A 20,482-nucleotide genomic window follows, 5' to 3' on the forward strand; every position below is an offset into this window, starting at 1 on the left:
CCTTGTGTCAAGCTATCCTCTACTAGTCTCCTCAAAGCGAGTCTCGGCCTTTAGAATGTAATCCCCAAGCAAACATATCTATGGACCACCTCCACTTTCTCCTCTCCATATGTGAATGGGGGCATTGATCATCGATCCTCTACTACCCTCCTCAAAGTGAATCTCAACCCTAAAAATGTAATCCCCAAGTAAACATATGTGTGGATCACCTCTATTGTCTCCTCTTCATATGTGAAAGGGAACACTAATGATCATTGAATCCACTAGTGGAGGTATTAAACACATAACCATGGTCCTCCCAAGGTTCACTCTGAAGGCATATAGTGCATCTAGATGGCACTACAATCCCTCTGCTATGTTGGAGATGAGGAGAATATCATTTGCATACAATAATATAGGCATTAGTGCCTCTCCTAGGCTAAATCCCTCCCCTCAAAATCTATTTATGTAATTTGATATCTCATCAATATAAAGCCTAAACACAGTAGGTGAGAGTGGAATCCCTGTTTCACTCTAATGGTATTGGTGACTTCGTCCTGACAACCCTCCTAGTGCTCATATCTGTCTTGTGATGTGACAAACCCATATAGTGCTAGTATCTCCCATCTCATCCTAGTCCACACGCGCGCGCGCGCGCACACACACACACACACACACACACTCTCTCTCTCTCTCTCTCTCTCTCTCTCTCTCTCTCTCTCTTAGAGTGAGAGAGAAAGGTGTTTTAATTCATATCACTTCTTGTAGATATTAGAGAAGAGAGAATTAAGTCATACATACTTTTGGAAAGACCACTCTTGGAATGCATGCCATATTAGCTTGTGTCAACTTTGGTATTTGCCTTGATAGATGTGAAAATAAGTAGTAGTATATATGATTGTCGCTTCCACCATAGCTAACGACTACCACAGTCACCACCTTGCATGTCCCACCTTGTCATTATTATCCCTAAGGTGAACCTTGATGTTCCATTTGCTGACCCACTCTTAGAGAGAGAGAGAGAGAGAGAGAGAGAGAGAGAGAGAGAGAGAGAGAGTCTTTTGAGAGGTGATTTGATTCATATGACTTGTAGTTGACAATGGAGAGAGAATTAAATCGTACACGCTTTTTGAAAAGACTCTTGGAAATAATGCCATGTAAGGTTGTGTTAAGTTTGAAAGTAGTATAGATATAGATTATTTTCTCTCATACTCTTTTTCTCACTCTTTTATTCTCTCTATGCATGTGTGTATATGCATGTGCACATGCCCACCCATTGCTCGCCAGCTCATATCGCTGTCGGAGCATGTAGGGTTCCATAGGGGTATGAAACAAAAGGGTGTGGGGAGATTCAAGGATGGAATGAGAAGAAAGAGAAGTGATTTAGAAGAAAGAAAGAATCACATGAAACAAATAGAGGTGAATCCCAATCATTCCATTTCATATGTTCAGTAAAACAGACATCTTGCAATACATCTGATACATCTCATAAAACTACCATGACAAGTGCAAATTTATACACTTGGGATGATGGCCCAACACATTTGAGACTATAGCTCAGAATCCACATTGATAAATACCAATGAACATAATCCATATAAAATAGGAAACACCTCATAAGCTCACATACACTTAGTATTGTAGGTAGTCCTGTCAAAACCATGAAGGGGCCTTCAAATGTACTTTAGCCATGTTATTCTAGTTTATTACATCAGTGAATAATGAGGCATATGCATCCCCAAATCCAAGACCTTGTTGGAGCTTCCAAATCCTCTACTATAGCAATCTACCTTGTTTATGATAGTCTTTCATAGTTGACATCAACCCACAAGATGAGCTTAATCACACAAAACTCTCCTTCAATGAGATCAATAGTGGTTTCTATGATGGTAGATGGCAAGAAATCAAGCCCAAAAGCAAGTAGAATCCTCTATAAGAGAAGCCAAAGAGTCGAAGAATCCTTGCTGCCTTGAAATTCCCTATTTCAGACCTATGTATACAACAACACAAAATGAAGAAAATGTTGCTCAATGTCACTCAAAACGATCTCTTCCAAGTCCTGCCTATGTCTAACATCAATGGAAGTCAAGAATCAAGCTTGAATCCACTTGGAAAGTTGAAAAAGAGAGCAAGAACATCTATTACAACATTCAGCCCTATTTTCCCTATTCTGAACAATCCAAGACAACCACACCCTTCCCTTTTGATAGTTGAGAGCTTGCCCACTTGAGTTGCATGATCTCCTAGCCTCTCCTTTCTCCCCTTCAATGCCACATTTCTAATTAGGTAGATCAGCCTGTGTTGCGCCTGAAATTGCACTGAAACAACCCCTTTGTCTTCATGTTTTTTTTCCCTCACCACAAGCTACAACCTAAGTCACTTAGTTGACTATCAAGTCCTGTACAAGATCCTATGAGAATTATCTTTCATAACTCCAATAGTGTCATTGTAACTAATATGAGTTCTCATGATAATGATACGTGAATTGTAGATGCAACTTGTCACTCTATCACTGAGTAGTCAAATCATGAATCCCATCACATGCTAGGACAACTCCCACTTTCACACTCTAAGCCATTAATCCCATGACATCGCTATCATTATCACCATGATTACCTTGTAGCCATATGCCGCCATAGCTGCTACCAACACTACCACCTCACATGCTCCTACCTTTAAGTCATACATGCTTATTGGAAAAACTCTTGGAATTAGTGCCATGTCAACTTGTGTCAAGTTTGGTATTTGCCTTGGTAGATGAGAAAACTAGTATACATAATTGCTGTGTAGTCACTCGCCACCATAGGCAGCTATATACTACCATTGTCACCACCTCACGTGTTCGCACCTTGTCATTGTTATCCCCAAGGCGAATCACGATGCCCTACTTGCCAACCTTTTCTGAGAGAGAGAGAGAGAGAGAGAGAGAGAGAGAGAGAGAGAGAGAGAGAGAGAGAGAGAGAGAGAGAGAGAGAGAGAGAGAGAGAGAGAATCTTTTGAGAGGCAACTTAATTCATATCCCTGGTAGTATAGCAAATAGAGGAGAGAGAATGAAGTCATACATACTTTTTGGAATGAGTGCCATGTTAGCTTGTGTCAAGTTTGGTATTTGACTTGGTAGATGTGAAAATAAGGAGTAGAGATATATCTTTTAAGAAGTTGTGAACTTTGAAAGAACGCTTAAAGGATGCCTTGGGGCTACAACCCCATTGGCAACAGGCCATATCTTGGCATTCAAATCTTGCACATGCAAAGATCTACATTTCGGGAGTCTTATCAATAGAAGGCAATACCACCACGTAATAGTATCACATCCATGGCTTCGAGGAGGTGATGCATCTTCATTTTGGTTTCCTGCACAACTGAAAGACTTCTTTCTCATTCACTAATTTGTTTTGTGCGAGCAGCTTCTTCTTCGCCCCTTCACACCCCGCATTGTTGGGCGTTTCTGCCTCGAAAGTCTCTTCCAGAGAAGGCTCCCGCGTCATCTTGTGCCAGCAGCAAAGGGACGAGGACAGACAAGGCCCGATAGCCACACGCAGGTAGACCTTATCTTCACCTTCCCAAGTGGACTTATCTTTTTGCCATCTCTGCCTTATCCGCCGGAATCCGTGACATTTCAAAGCACTCCCTTTGCAGGGAAATTGTTCTTAGAAGCAGCAGTGCAGCTGTTCTGATAGCCATCTTCCAATTCAGGTAACCTATGGGCTTTTCAAATTATAAATCATCTCTCGACTTTACTGTGTGTGCTTGCATTATTCATATATGATTGCGAACACTCTTCCAATTCAAACCCTACAAGGCCGTGTTGTTAAAGCAATGGCAATGCACATTAGATCGTAATGATGTGATGATGGATCAACTTCGACGTTGTATTGGCTGTGAATAAGAGGATCGGATTCGAATGTAGCTAGCATAGCACCTGGCTAGTGCCTGTCACCAGTTGATGCCAGTGCCATGCCAACATGGTGTGTCCGCATGCTGGAACCTGGCAGCCATCAGCTTTCCCATCATATTTTTAAAGATTGGCTTCGGCTATTTGGCCCGGCACAACATCAATAGTTCTGATTGCTGCATGTTGCTGCTGAGCGTCTCTCTACTGCCTCTTGCTCTGCTGCAGTACTCTGACTTGCGGGCAAGCATTGTCTGCATTCTGTTGTCCATGTTCAATAGGGTGAATGTGGCAGGATCCAGACTCCTTCAAAACTGGGCTGCTCAGGTTTTTGAGGCTGTAGGCAGCTCACATGCAATGCTCTTGGTGCATGCAAGGTTGATAATTTTATCTGAACATGAAAACTGTTACAAGCCTGCCAAGGAGATGTTTCCTGATTTAGGGCATTGTTTTGCTCCCATCGATTCCATTACAAAGAATTTCAGTGTGCAGAAGCTTCTCTATGTCCAAGCTGCTTCTCACTAAGTAGTTTCAGACATCCTTCTTTTAGTGCAGCAGTCCATTTGCCCACCTTGAATCTAACATGGCTGCTGGTTTTGTCCACACCAATTATAAACTCCTCTCTAGGTGCTGGTATAGTAGTTGAGGGCTTCACCTTAGGCCACAGACTAATGGGCAAATTTATTCCTTTGAGACTAGCCCCATAAAGGCCAAATCATTAACTTTAAAAGTTCTCGTAGGGTATTCTCATGACTGCTGTGGAAACATTATGCACTGCTGGGTGCTGTCAAAAACACAGCTCCTACTACCCCTACCTGCTGCAAATGCAGTAATGACTGCAAACACAATCATTACTGCCTGGAATTCTGTTTCTACATGAAGTGCAGCAGCCTGCACCATGGTTGAGTGAAACTTTGGAACGGGAATAGGGATGGGAATAGGAACAGGAATTTTCAAAAGGGGTGAAACGGGAATAGGAACGCCAGATCATCAAGGGAAGATGACGATTACATGATATCCTAGTTAATAAGATCTAAAGACTTACTTTAAAAACTTAAATTTATCAATATGCAAGGACTTACACTTCTAAGTTGAAAGATGTTAATGAAGCTATCAGTTGGAAGAAGTTATGAGAGAGAGAGAGAGAGAGAGAGAGAGAGAGAGAGAGAGAGAGAGAGAGAGAGAGAGAGAGAGAGAGAGAGAGAAACATGAGCTTCGACCAAAATTTAACCGCATGGCCCGTCTGGGGGTGACTTCCGTTGCGGACGCCACCCTTGCCAGTCGTAATGTCTTCGCATCGTTTCGTACGGCCAGGAGACTTTTCAGAATCCCGCGTGGCTACCATGACTTATGGGAGTAGCTTTTGCTGGTACTTCAGGCCAGGCAACCTTTTCCTGCCCTTGCGGTGGATCGTCCTTGGCAGGACTGGGACCTTGCCGGCCGGTTGAGTCTGGAAAAAGCCTCTGCTAATCAGGTGTATCATTTTCTGATGAAAGATCATCAATGGCTGGCTGTTGAAGCTAATTCTATATGGGGTTTGCGGAAATCTCAGTCATGGTGGAAGGCAACGGTGATGGAGGGCTGGTTGAATAAGACACCGTTTAAATGCAAGGTCTTTCTTTGGCGGGTGATGATTGGTGGTCTTCCTCTTGCCTCAGCCCTCTCCAAGCGTCGAATCTCGAATGGAAATTGTTTCTTCTGTACTACTACTGTGGAATCGGCCCGGCATCGATTTATTTCTTGCCCACTGGCCAAAAGGATCTGGTCGCTCTTGTCACAGGTTTGGCGTACAGTGGTGGGGTCCTCGCTCACCCCGTTCGATTGGGTTTTTGTGCGACCAAAATACCCCACACCGCCACAGTTGCATATGAAGATCTTGTTTCACTTCTTCAGATTCTGGGGATGCTGGCACAATTGGACCACTCGGAATGCCTTTCTTTTTGATTCCGCCTCTAATGTTCCGAAATACATTGCCCGGCTTAAAGGTCTCTTGCATTGGCAGATAGATCTCATTCGACACTCAGACTTGCTCCCTCGGGAGGACTTGCTTACCTGGCATATGGCAATTTCCTCTGCGTCTTTGCCATCGCTTGTGTGACTTTTGTGTGGCTTAGTACTGGGATCTTACACGTCGGCTTAGAGCCCTCGTGTATCTTGTAATCATGAAAACTTGTACTCTTTTTTCGTAATTAATCCAATTACCTTTTACGAAGAGAGAGAGAGAGAGAGAGAGAGAGAGAGAGAGAGAGAGAGAGAGAGAGAGAGAGAGAGAGAGAGAGAGAGAGAGAGAGAGAGAGAGAGAGAGAGAGAGAGAGAGAGAGAGAGAGAGAGAGAGGGGTCGCCCTGGTTCGCAAGCGAGAGAGAGTGCGAGCTTGCGCTTGCGCGTGTGCTGCTCGTGTGACGAAGGCCTGCGTGCGTAACGCTGCGCCCTTGTGGGACTGTGACCTGTGAGCCACCCGTTTGCATCTCAGCTGCCTGCCGCCTATTTCTGCAGCGATTGGCAGAGAGAGTTCTTGGTGCGCACAGAGAGAGAGAGAGAGAGAGAGAGAGAGAGAGAGAGAGAGAGAGAGAGAGAGAGAGAGAGAGAGAGAGAGAGAGAGAGAGAGAGAGAACCTGGCAGCACCCTGCACAGCTCAGAGAGCTGACCTGCTCCGAGAGAGAGAGAGAGAGAGAGAGAGAGAGAGAGAGAGAGAGAGAGAGAGAGAGAGAGAGAGAGAGAGAGAGAGAGAGAAGCGATGCTGCTCCTGCTCCGTGCCGCCCTGCCATCGCTAGGTCAGGCCCGCCCTGCGGTTGCTTTCATCAGCGCCGTTGCTGCCTGAAGCCCTACCTGGTGGCACTCCCTGTTCGCCTCAGCCTCGTTCGTCGGGCGTTTGCGTGCCGTCACCATAGTCGAGGGAGAGCGCGACCCTGTTACCTGTCCGCCATCGCCATCGCCTGCGCCCCGCCGCCCTCGCCTGCAGGCCCCGCTGCCGTCGCCTGCAGGCCCCGCCGAAAACTCCTCGCCCGCGTACCCTCCCTGCCCCAGTCCCGCCCGCACATCCTGCAGAGGTGCGCCTTGCCAGATTCCAGCCCCTTCACAAGTCGCGTCGGTCCGCCATCGTCGAGGGCTGCATCGACGCCTGTTGCTGACTGTCGCGCCTGCTCCCGGAGTTGTCTTGACGCCCTGTTTCTGCCGCCCTACCCACGCCGCCCTGTCAACTTCACCTCTGCCGCGGTTCGAGGCGCCGCCTGCGTGTGCCCCTCCTTTCGTGCAGAGGCGCCCAGCTCCTGTGAAACCCTAAACTTGACCTTCGTCAGAGAGGCAGCGTCCGGGATCGCGTGCCCTCTGCTCTGTACACAGAAAGAGAGAGAGAGAGAGAGAGTGTGTCGGTCAGTCCTTCTGTGAGATCAGTTCGTCACACACGATGGCTGGTTTGGATCTGGATTTCCTAGACCAAACGGTGGCAGCACTTGGCCCAGACTCTGATGCTGAGGAACCCGAGGATATGGTTCCGTGCACGGAAGAATTGCCCCCGGGTCCTGATATCCAGCCTGCGGGCAAACGTACCAAGCACACCCCGGAAGAGACAGGCATTACTCCGGATCGTTTCTATGCGCAGGTTGCTTCGGATCCGGTGGACTCTCAGGAGGTGGATTGGGAGCATCTGTTGGAATTTGCCAACACTCTGCTTGGTGAATATGTTCAACACAACCAGGAAGCCTTCTCTGCCTCTGCTCCAGACGATGTTCTGGAAGCTACCGTTGAGCCAAAAACTGTCCTACGCTCCTTTTCGGTATTTTATGATCGCGCGGTCATACTCTTCTTCACTGGTCGCATCCCGCTGCTTTCCTGTATTCGCCAATGGCTGCAGAGTCTGCTACAAGGGGAATGTGTTGAAGAGATTTTTGTTGGCTCCCAGGGTTTTTTTGAGGTTCTTTTGAAAATAGAGACGCACCGTGCTGCTATTCTGGCTAACTGCCTTTGTTTTTTGATCGTCGGCTGGTTCATGTGGTTCCATGGCGCCCGATGGCAGATTTCCAGCGCCTCCTGCAACGTGAATGCCCTGTGTGGGTAGAAGTGGAAAATTGTCCGGCTGTTTATTGGCCGCTATTAAAGGATGCTATGGCCGCTGTGGGCACGGTTCTGGTCCCTCCCAGTCTCAGGGCTGTGAATCGCAACCGCTTGTGCATGTTATGGGATACTGCACGGAAACGGCCTGCATGGTTACGCCTCAATTGCGCCGGCATGCATCCGTTACACTTTCGTTTGAAATGGGGCAATTTTGCTGGCCATTGTTTTTCTTGTAGACAGTTGGGGCACTTTATGGCTGAATGCCCCGAGCAACAACACGTTTCAGATACAGCCCATGTTGCTCCGCCCATGGAAGATATGGTGTGTGATGCTCCGTCGCTGGATCCTACCCACCCGCCCCAAGTTCTGGCTAAAGGTAAACAACAGGTTTCGGGTATGGATTCCCGTGCTACTGATTGGGTTGAAGTACGCGCCAAAAAAGGCAACAGGATTGGTGCTGGCATGGAGAGTACTGGGCCTTCTACCTCACACGATTCCATGCGAACATATATGCGCAGGAAGGAAATGATGTCGTCAGAGCGCTCTGCTCCTGCTATGGTTTCTTCAGCTCCTCGCCATCAGCCCGCTAGGAAAATGTATTCGGATCGTCTCAAGGGTCCACCTGCACAGCTGGCTTTTGATACCAGAGGCAACGTCATTACTCCGTGGGACCGTCGTTACCACGTTCCAACCTCAAGCAAGCCAATATGCCGTCAACTTCCAAATCTGGTCCTCAGAACTCTTTTGCGGTGTTGGCAGATTTCTTGGATGAGGGAGTCCTGGACATTCTCGCCGACAAAGTCAAATCGAGGCAAGCTGTGCCTCGTACCTGATTGTGTTTTGTATACACATGAAAATTGCCACGTGGAATGTGCGAGGAAATTGTTCTCGTCACAAGCAACATGCCATGTGGACGGCATTGTATGAGAATCAGTGGGATGTCCTGTGTGCTCTTGAGCACAAGAGTCACAGTGACGCCGGTAAAGTTGTGGATTGCCATGGCTTTCGTTTGTTCTATGCAGGAACACAGGCCATGCGTTATTCGGGTGTGCTCATGATTGTACATGCCAAATATCAGCCGGTTCTTATTAAAAATGATGTTCATGGCCGGTTTTTGGTGGTTGAAATCTTATTCGAAGGGGAAATCCTATGGTTACTTGGCCTCTATGCTCCGAATGATTCGTTATCTCGCCGGGAGCTTTGGCAGACTTTACAGACCTCCTTGTCACTTGGCAGACGCGGCTTCTTCATGGGGGATTTCAATATGTGTGTTGATTCTTCTCAGTCTACATCGGAGCACTCGGTCATGGATGCGCCGGAAAGTCGTATGTGGTACGACTTGGCTCTTGCTGTTCTTAAGCAAGATCTTTGGTCCTGGCTACACCCGTCTTCTCCAGGCTTTACTTTCCATTCGGCTCAGTATGCCACAACATGGTCGCGGTTGGACCGCATATATATCATGCAGAATGATGATTTTCTGCCTGAGATGCTCGAAATAAAAGTGTTGCAGCAATATGTCTTGTCGGACCATTTCCCTCTGCAGTTTGAGTTGCTTGCACAACCCATTGCCCCCTTCAAGCAATTTCTGGAGAGACTCCCTTTGCGTTTCAACTCCTCCTACTTAAAGCATACAATTTTTCAGGGCTATATGCAGCAAATGCTTGACAGATTCTCCTTGGACTTTTCCTCTCAGGGCACTGCGTCATTTGACCGATTGCTCTCTAATGTGCAGCGGGTTGCTCGGCAATATGGGATCTATCATGCCTCTCTTTGTCGGCGCCGTCGACAGGCAGCGGAGGACTTGCTGCTTTTGGTTCGCTCCTTGCTGATGGACACTCCGGATGATGCATTTCTGCTTGCACTGGCCTTGCGGGTGGCCGATCTTATTAAAGAATTCCAGTTAAAATCGTATCAGCAGGCCAAATTGCAACATCTAACAGAGACCTTGCAAGATAGTGCATGTCAGACCCATAAGTTCTTTCGAGCTCTCCATGCCTCTCTTGCTCGAGAGAATTTGACCAGACTCGAGGATACACAAGGCCACCTTATCCTGGATCCACAGACTATTGTGCATATGTGCAGGAATAATTTCCGTGACCTTCTCGGTTCTGCTTCTCCTCCCTCAGCCCAAATTACTCAGGCCCGTTCGGTCTTTTATGACCTGGTCCGCAATCAGTTACCGCAGGACATGCAAGCTACTCTGGAGTCAGATATTGGTGAAGCAGAGGTTATGGATGTCTTGTTACACTTGCCCAAAGATAAAAGTCCGGGTTGGGATGGTCTCACCAATGAGTTCTTTGAAGCTTTCGCTACCCAACTGGCGAAACCATTGCAGGCTCTGTTTCAGCAGGTGTGGGAAACGGGGATCATGCCTCCCTCTTGGAAACAAGGTCTTATTAAACTGCTTCCAAAAGTTCCTTCGCCATCTAAGTTGACACACTGGCGCCCCATTTCTTTGATGGGTTCCATGTACAAAATCTTTTCCAAAGTAATGGCGAATCAGCTCCATAAGCATCTCCCTGCCCTTGTGCACCCTCTCCAGTACGGTTTCATTAAGGGCCGAAATATTCTACACAATGTCTTGAATGCCCAATTGGCCATTGATTATGCCTGGCATTCTAATCAGGAGGTGGTGTTGGTTCAACTGGACCTGGAAAAGGCTTTTGACTATCTGGACTGGTCTTTTGTTGCTGACCTTATGTCCGCTATGGGCTTTGGTGCTCGGATGTCTCGTCTGATCTACACCATTAGTGCTGCGGCGTCTTCGCGAGTCATGCTGAACGGAGGTGTTACTGAGCCTTTTGTCCTTGCCCGTTCTGTCAGACAGGGGTGCCCTTTGAGCCCTTTATTCTTTGCCCTTGCGACACATCCAGTTCTTTCCATGTTATCACATATGGCCGCCTCTTCCCAGTTGGCCGGACTGTCGCTTCCTACAGGGCAACATTTCATTAGCCAATCCCTGGCGGATGATACTTTTATGATTTTGCGTGCGGACAAGGATAACCTTCGAAAAGCATTGGATGTTTGGGGTCTCTTTGGCCAGGCGTCAGGCCTTCGTATCAATCCGCTCAAATCAGCCATTCTAAGCTGCACGGAGTCGGATTTGCAGTCCTTGGACTGGCAAGGTCTGGTTGTTCCTCGAGGTTCCATTGTCAGGCATCTTGGATACCCATTGGGGGTTGATGTTCCCCCAAAGCAGTTCCTGCAGTGGATTTCTCAGAAGATGATGGCCAAGTTTATGTACTGGAAGTCTCAGGCCTGGCCTTTTCATGTTCGCCTCAAAGTAGCCCAGATAATTATGTTGCCAATGATCACATATTTCTTGCCATTGTTGCCCTGGACTCCTACGACTCTGAATGCTCTCACTCAGTCTATTCGCTTCATGCTCTGGAAGAAGGACTCATTGAATGCAGGTATTTCCTGGATCTCGTGGTCGCATGCGTGCACCCCCAAAAGCATGGGTGGCGGAGCTATATTAGATGCCCAAACTCACATGCAGGCACTCCGTTGGTCCCTTTTCCGCGCCATGTGCTCGGATGATCAGCATCCCTGGGTCGCTATCGCCCGTTCTTTCCTTGAGGGTCATGGGCTTCGGCATGGCAATACCCGACTCCGGAGTTCTTGGTGGCACGTTCTTAATGCGGATTCGCGGTTTTCCAGTTCTTCTTCATCGTTGCTTACTCATTTGATGTGTTCCTGGAAACACGTCCTTCGAAAGGCTCAGTGGCACCCAACGGAGGATCGCCTGGCTGCTAACTCTTTTCAATTGGAATTACTGGCAGTCTCGCGTCTACTTTCGTGGAAAGGTAAACATGAGCTTAGACCACAATTCAACCGGATGGCACGGTTGGGCTTGTCTTCAGTTGCGGATGCCACCCTTGCCAGTCGCAATGTGCTTATCTCGTTTCGTACTGCTAGGAGGATTTTCCGGATCCCCCGTGGATATAGGCCTTTATGGGAACAGCTCGTGACGGTGCTCCAAAACAGACAACCCTTTCCTGCTCTTGCTTTGGATCATCCCTGGCAGGATTGGGACCTACAAGGCCGGCTGCCTTTCAGCAAAGCTTCTGCTAATCAAGTGTATCATCTCTTGATTAAAGATAATCAATGGCTAGTTACTAAAGCGAATGCTTTATGGGGATTGCGTAAATCCCGCTCGTGGTGGAGGGTCACTGTGATGGAGGGCTGGGTCAACAAGACACCCTTTAAATACAAAGTCTTTCTTTGGAGAGTGATAATTGGGGGTCTTCCGCTTGCTTCGGCTCTTTCCAAGCGACGAATCTCCAATGGCACCTGTTTCTTTTGCACCACTACAATGGAATCCGCCCGCCACCGATTTATTTCCTGCCCCGTCGCTAAGAAGGTCTGGTTATTTTTGTCGGCCGTTTGGCGAGGGGTGGTTGGTATCACACTGCGCCCCTTTGATTGGGTTTTGGGCCAGCCCAAATACCCTTCTCCCGCATAGCCACATATGAAGCTCATGTATCACTTTCTTCGATACTGGGGCTGTTGGCATAACTGGACCATTCGGAATGCTTTTCTGTTTGACTCCGCCCATAATGTTCAGCGACATATTGTGAGGCTTAAGGGCCTCTTGTATTGGCAGTTAGCTCTTCTCCATCGTTCTGATTTGCTCTCTACGGAGGACTTCCGTCCTTGGCATATGGCAATTTCCTCCGCATCCTTGCCATGAAATTGTAACTTGTAGTACTTAGCACCTCTTCGCATGATGACTTGTATTGTCGTCATGTATCTTGTAATCAAGTAATCTTGTATTTTTTTCGTAATTAATACAATTACCTTTTACGAAAAAAAAAAGAGAGAGCAGAGGTGCAGATTTCTATCACAGCAGACAGTGAGCTGTGATACAGCAGACACAGAGAGAGAGAGAGAGACAGAGAGAGAGATGCCGGTGCTGTTTCTGTCCTCTGTGAGCTCCTGGTTCAGCATCCAACCTGCACAAGTGGTGATACAATATGGCCGGTTTGGATATGGCCTTTCTCGACCAAACGGTGGTAGCCCTTGGCCTGGATTCTGATACAGAGGAACTAGAGGATATGGTTCCTTGTACAGAGGAGATGCCCCCTGGTTTTGACTTCCAGCCTGCGGGCAAACGCACCAAGCATACTTCAGAAGAGACAATGGATCATCAAGAACGTTCTTATGCGCAGGTTGCTTCTGATTCTGTGGATTCTCGGGATGTTGATTGGGAGCATTTCTTGGAGTTTGCCAACACTCTGCTTGGCGATTATGTTCAACATAATCATGAAGCGTTTTCCGACTTTGGAATTGAAGATGTTTTGGAAGCCACTGTGGACCCGAAAAATGTCCTGCGCTCCTTCTCGGTGTTTTATGAACGCGCTGTTATACTCTTCTTCACTGGCAGGATTCCAGTGCTTTCTCATATTTGCCAGTGGCTGCAAAGTCTACTACAAGGGGAGTGTGTTGAAGAGATTTTTGTTGGGCCCCGAGGCTTTTATGAGGTGCTGTTGAAATCCGAGAAGCATCGTGCTGATCTGTTGTCTAAACTGCCATTGTTCTTTGATCGCCGTTTGGTCCATGTTGTGCCATGGCGCCCAATGGTAGATTTTCAGCGCTTGCTTCTACAGGAATGCCCAGTGTGGGTTGAGGTGGAAAACTGTCCGGCTGTCTATTGGCCACTGTTAAAGGATGCCATGGCCGTTGTGGGCACTGTTTTGGTCCCTCTGAGCCTAAGGGCCACAAACTGTAACCGTTTGTGTATGTTATGGGACACTGCTCGGAAAAGGCCTGCTTGGTTACGTCTTAACTGCTCTGGCATGCATCCTTTGCACTTTCGTCTAAAATGGGGTAACTTTGCAGGTCATTGTTTTTCGTGTGGTAAATTGGGGCATTTTATGGCCGAATGCCCAGCAAAGCAACCGACTTCAGAAGCGGAGCATGTTTTGCCTCCCAGGGAAGATATGGTGCTTGATGCTCCGTCGCAAGATGCGACCCAGCCCCCTAAAGTTTTGGATAAAGGCAAACAATATGTTTTGGGCTTGGATTCTCGTGACAATGATTGGGTGGATGTACGTGCCAAAAAAGATAAAAGGTTTGATGCTGGCATGGCAGATACTGTGCCTAATGCTTCACAAGATTCCTTGCGTATTTATACGCGCAGGAAAGACATGTTGTCGTCAGGGCACCCTTCTCAGGCTATGGTTTCGTCTGTTCCTCACAATCAGCCCATGAGGAAAGTATATTCGGATGGTCTGAAGGGCCCACCTGCTAAGTTGGCTTTTGATGCTAGAGGTAATGTGATTAACCCATGGGATTGGCGTTATCCCCGTTCCATCCCCAAGTCAGTGGACATACCGTCTACCTCTAAATCTGCCCGTCGGAACTCTTTTGCCGTGTTGGCTGATTTTTTGGATGAGGGGGTCCTTGACATTCTAGCAGAGAAGGTTAAATCGAGGCAAGTGTTGCCTTGTTCCTGATCCTCTTTTTGAATATACATGAAGATCGCCACGTGGAATGTGAGAGGCATTTGCTCTCGCAATAAGCAGCATGCCATGTGGAGTTTATTGCATGAGAATCAGTGGGATGTCTTGTGTGCTATTGAGCACAAGAGTCACAACGAAGCAGGAAAAGTTGTGGATTGCCATGGCTTTCGCTTGTTTTATGCAGGGACCCATGCCATGCATTATTCTGGTGTGCTTATGATTGTCCATGAGAAATATCAACCTGTTCTTATAAAGAATGATGTACATGGTCGTTTTGTGGTGATTGAAGTTTTATTTGAAGGAGAGATCTTATGGTTACTTGGGCTCTATGCTCCAAATGACCCTTCATCCGGCCGGGATCTTTGGAATACTTTGCAGACCTCCTTGTCACTTGGCAGACGTGGTTTCTTGATGGGGGATTTTAATGTGTGTTGATCCTTCGCAGTCCACATTAGAGCATTCGGTGATGGATACTCCGGAAAGCCGTGTGTGGAATGCCTTTGCTCTTGCTGTACTTAAGCAAGATCTCTAGTCATGGCTACACTCTTCTTCTACAAGATTTACGTTTCATTCTGCGCAGTATACATCTACATGGTCACGGTTGGACCGCATGTACATAATGCAGGATGATGCTTTTCTGCCTGAGATGTTGGAAATGAAAGTGTTGTAGCACTACGCCTTGTCGGACCATTTTCCTCTACAGCTTGAAATGCTTGCTCAACCCATTGAACCTTTTAAGCAATTTCTGGATAGACTCCCTTTGCGTTTCAACTCGTCTTATTTGAAGCATTCCATCTTTCAGGGTTATATACAGCAATTGATTGATAGATTTTTATTGGATTTCCCTTCTGAGGGCAATGCTTCTTTTGAACGATTGCTCTCTAACGTGCAGCGGGTTGCATGGCAGTATGGGATCCATCATGCCTCTCTTTGTCAGCAACGTCGACACGCAGCGGAGGAATTACTAGTTTTGGTTCGTTCTCTACTGATGGAGACTCCAGATGATGTATTTCTGCTGCCATTGGCTATGCGTTTGGTTGATCTTCTTAAATAGTTTCAGTTGAAATCTTATCAACAGGCCAAATTGCAAAATTTGACAGAGAATTTGCAAGATAGTGCTTGTCAGACTCATAAGTTCTTTTGTGCTCTTCATGCATCTCCCGCTCGAGAGAATATGACTAGACTCCAGGATGCAGAAGGTCAAATGGTCACTGATCCTCAGACTATTGTGAATATGTGTAGGAATTATTTTCTAGACCTTCTTGGTTCTACTCCTCCACCTTCGGACCAAACTACTCATGCTCGCTTAGTTTTCTATGATTTGGTTCGCAATCAGGTTCCACAGGACATGCAAACTACTTTGGAGACGATATTTGTGAGACAGAGATTATGGATGTCTTGTTACACTTGCCCAAGGATAAAAGTCCCGGTTGGGATGGTCTCACCAATGAATTCTTTGAGGTTTTTGCTACAAGTCTAGTGAAACCATTGACGGCTATGTTTCAGCAGGTTTGTGACACGGGGTTTATGCCTTCCTCATGGAAAGAAGGACTTATCAAACTGCTTCCAAAACTTCCGTCGCTGTCTATGTTGACACATTGGCGACCAATTTCTTTGATGGGTTCAATGTACAAAATCTTTTCCAAAGTAATGGCGAATCGGCTTCATAAGCATCTCCCTGCCATTATACATCCTCTTCAATATGGTTTCATTAAGGGCCGAAACATTTTTCATAATGTCTTGAATGTACAACTGGCTATTGACTATGCAAGGCACTCTAATTAGGAGGTGGTATTGATTCAATTGGACCTGGAAAAGGCTTTTGATTAGTTGGACTGGTTCTTCATTGCAGACCTTATGTCTACTATGGGCTTTGGTACTCGGATGGCTTGTTTGATTTACATCATTAGTGTTGCGGCGTCTTCGCGAGTTATGCTGAATGGTGGTGTCACCGAGCCTTTTGTCCTTGCACGCTCTATGAGACAGGGTTGCCCTTTGAGTCCTCTCTTTTTTGCCCTTGCGACTCATCCGGTTCTCTCGATGTTATCTCAGATGGCAGCTTCTACTCAGTTGGCTGGATTGTCTCTTCTTTTTGGATAGCACTTTATTACTCAATCCTTGGCTGATGACAGCTTTATGATTTTGCGTGCGGATAAGGATAATCTTCACAAAGCATTAGATGTTTGGACTCTCTTTGGTCAAGCTTTTGGTCTTCATATCAATGCTTTGAAATCAGCCATTCTCAGTTCCATGGAGTCAGATTTGTAGTCACTGGACTGGCAGGGAATGGTTGTTCCTCGTGGTTCCATTGTCAGGCATCTTGGGTACCCTTTGGGTGTTGATGTTCGGCCGAAACAACTACTAGAGTGGATTTCACAGAAATTGACAGCTAAGTTTTTGTATTGGAAGTCACAGGCTTGGCCTTTCCATGTTCGCCTCAAAGTCGCTTAGTCAATTATGTTGCCAATCCTCACATATTTCTTGCCATTGCTGCCTTGGACTACCACTACATTGAATGCTCTTACTCAGTGCATTCGTTTCATGTTATGGAAGACTCCTTACATGCAGGTATTTCATGGATCTCTTGGTCGCATGCATACACTCCTAAACGCATGGGTGGTGGGGCTATTTTGGATGCCGAAACTCATATGCTGGCACTCCGTTGGTCTCTTTTTCGTGCCATGTGCTTGGATCATCACCCGTGGGTCTTGATAGCCCGTTTTTTTCTTGAGAATCACGGACTAGTGCATGGTAATACTCAAATTCGAAGCTCTTGGTGGCATGTTCTTAATGCAGACTCTCGGTTTTCTAGTCTTGCATCATCCCTGCTTGCTCACTTGGTAGGTTCTTGGAAATTGGTTCTCAAGAAGGCTCAATGGCATCCAGCCAAGGATCGCTTAGCCACTAACTCTTTTCAACAGGAACTGTTGGCAGCCTCGCGACTACTTTCTTGGGAAGGCAAACATGAGCTTAGACCAAAATTTAATCGTATGGCACGTTTGGGCTTGACTTCAGTTTTGCAGATGCCACCCTTGCTAGTCGCAACGTGTTTGTATCGTTTCGTACAGCCAGAAGGCTTTTCAGGATCCCTCGTGGATATCGTGATTTATGGGGACAGATTTTGATGGTGCTCCAGAGCAGACAACCCTTTCCTACCCTTGCTATGGATCGTCCCTGGCAGGACTGGGACTTTGCAGGCCGCCTGAATTTGGAAAAGGCCTGAGCTAACCAGGTGTATCATCTTCTAACTAAAGATCATCAATGGCTGGTTACTAAAGCCAATACTGTATGGGGATTGTGTAAATCTCGGTCATGGTGGAAGGCAACTGTGATGGAGGGTTGGATGAACAAGACACCTTTCAAATGCAAGGTCTTTCTATGGAAGGTGATGATCGGTGGCCTTCCTCTTGCTTCAGTCCTTTCCAAGCGTCGAATCTCCAACGGCAATTGTTTCTTTTGCACCACCAGTGTGGAATCGGCCCGTCATCGATTCATTTCTTGCCCTCTTGCTAAGAAAATTTGGTCACTCTTGTCGGCAGTTTGGCGAGCAATGGTTGGTTTCTCGCTAAGCCCTTTGGACTGGGTCTTTGCGCGGCCCAAATACCCCACATCAGCGTAGTCGCATATGAAGATATTGTTTCACTTTCTTAGATACTGGGCTGTTGGCACAATTGGACCATTCGGAATGCTTTTCTTTTTGATTCAGCCTATAATGTTCAAGGACATATTACTAGGCTTAAAGGCCTCTTGCATTGGCAGATAGATCTTATTTGACACTTTGATTTACTCCCGCGGGAGGACTTACTTCCCTGGCATAGGGCAATTTCCTCTGCATCGTTGCCATGACTTTTTGTAACTCTTTTGTAGTCTAGTGCTTTAGAGAGAGAGAGATTTACACACGATCGCTTAGAGCCATCGTGTATCTTGTAATCATGTAAACTTGTACCTTTTTGTAATTAATACAATTACCTTTTATGGAGAGAGAGAGAGAGAGAGAGAGAGAGAGAGAGAGAGAGAGAGAGAGAGAGAGAGAGAGATCAGATTCTCTCTTGTTCATAATTGATGGTCATAAGTGTTGGTATTGATTGGCAGACCATAGTTGGAACCAAATCATGGCCACAATCCTCATTTTAGTTGTTCACTTTTAATGTTCACATGTTGAAAAATAAAAATTTTTCTTTTACAAAAGGTCATGATTGAAAGGGCGGATCCCTTTTTGCTTGTCATGGATTGTATTGAAATGGCTGATCCGATTTCACTTGATCAACACTCATTACAACACATTTGTGGCCCAAAATACATTATGTTTTCTTAAAAGGCTCCAAACTTTCAACTTTTGACCATAAACATTGTATCCTATTCCATGTAGACTTTTTATGTCCTCAAACCGTTTCAGGTTTGGCTTGAAATGCCACGTGGCGCTGTTTGTGAAGCTTTTTGGTCTACGAAACACGTTTTAGGAGACTTTGACCTTGTTTGACGTTTCGCCCTTGCTTAAGTGCCATTTCAAGTTTTCGCATAACTATGGTCTACACCCAAAATGTAGCTCTTCTTGCTCATGATGTTGGCTAGAGCCAACACACTAGAAACAAACACAAATATTTTCTTGCAGTTTGGTATCAATATAGTGCTGGTATTGCTCACATTTAGGATCTGTACGAGTAATGTACACTCTATCCTTGTTGTCCTTGGCGTCATCCAACTATACCCTTTGCACCACACAACTTGTATTACCTCTTTGAGTACCTGTGATCCCTATGTGGCCTTACTACTGCCCCTTGCTTTGAGCGCTACAACAGTTGGTATCGTCACTACTACTTGTACTATGTAATATTGTATCTTACATCTTAGTAGAGCTTCATTGTATGTGTTGCTTTATTTTCATCTTCAATGTACATTTTCCTTTGTTATTATGTAGAGCCGAGCATTCATTTGTTATTCAAGTTCATTTAGTTTGTGTACTTGATTACCCCACTTGTGTTGATGTGGTATTCGAGCTAGTTGCTTACCTATCATTTGAGCTATCGTGAGCATAGGTGAACTAACACTTGATGTCTCATGCCTCCACCATCATCGAGACAAATATATATTGTTATTTGTCATTGGAGTAATTATCACCACTATTGCAACATAGGAATGTGGGAGTTGAATCTTGCCACTAGGATGTGAAATTTCAATGCTTTGCTTAGCATTTGATTAACAGTTAATCAAATGTGCAAATGTAACTCGCACTTGTGAGGTGTAGGTTAGCTATTTCACAATGTGGGACCTAGGACCCCGAGATATTAGTTCTGATGCCAAAGGAAGAGGTTGTAATAAGTCATGCTTGATGGGTACAATCTGATACCTAACGTTAGATTTTGACATAAATCAATTTATTGGCCATTAATGTTAGTGTTGACATGAAAGACTAGGCATTAATCAATTAATTAATTAATGTCGGTCTAGGAACTAATAATTGCTTAGGATACTTGGGAGACAAATTAGCCTAGCTAATTTAATTATTGGATGATGGAATTATTTTCATGTGCAAGAATTTAATTTTTAGAATTAATATTCTGAAATTTAAGTTAATAAGTTGGATAATGGTGGAAAACGGGATTAGAAGGCTGCCACTTGGTAAATCTTCCCATGCAAACTGGGTGAGAATTGTTTTGGGGTTGGTTGAGGATCATTATAGCCATTGAGAGGCTTATGGAGGTTGGAGATAGAGGAGAGAGTGTTGTTGCTGCAGTCACCATTGTTTTTGGCCATTTTCAGCCACCTTGGCAAGCTCTATAGGTAGGTGATAGCATCCAACCAATGGGCAGTAGTAGGTGATGTCAACAGGGAGGGGCTTTGGCAATGATACCATGTGAGAGGGCGAAATAGAAGAGGAAACACAAGCACAGAGAGAGAAGGGAAGAGAAAGATTACAATGGAAGAAGAAAATCTGCATTAAATTTGTTGGGAATAAAGGCCTTGTGCCTTTTAAATGTGCTCGGGTGTGAACACACCCTTAGCACTTGTACTTACACATATATATCTATCTAAAAACCTAAAGGTACACTCGTCATTGTTCCTAAAAACGTGCTCACTCTCTACTTTGCTCTCTCG

General features: G+C 45.9%; 1 protein-coding gene across 2 annotated transcripts in view; it reads left to right on the plus strand.

Annotated features, from left to right (window-relative positions):
* Positions 1 to 3,163: 3,163 nt before the first annotated feature.
* The window catches only part of LOC148030697 (uncharacterized), a 30,594-nt gene continuing 13,275 nt past the window's right edge, over positions 3,164 to 20,482 (plus strand). For both annotated transcript variants that reach the window (XM_087687044.1, XM_087687045.1), the window contains exons 1-3: positions 3,164 to 3,309; positions 3,387 to 3,521; positions 3,619 to 3,675. In XM_087687044.1, coding sequence (XP_087543170.1) covers positions 3,296 to 3,309; positions 3,387 to 3,521; positions 3,619 to 3,675 — 206 coding nt within the window. In that variant the 5' untranslated portion in view covers positions 3,164 to 3,295. The remainder of the gene's footprint in view (positions 3,310 to 3,386; positions 3,522 to 3,618; positions 3,676 to 20,482) is intronic.

Source organism: Lygodium microphyllum, chromosome 10 (genome assembly GCF_053477565.2).
Source record: "Lygodium microphyllum isolate KBCC chromosome 10, Lygodium_microphyllum_v1.1.10, whole genome shotgun sequence".
Lineage (NCBI taxonomy): Eukaryota > Viridiplantae > Streptophyta > Polypodiopsida > Schizaeales > Lygodiaceae > Lygodium > Lygodium microphyllum.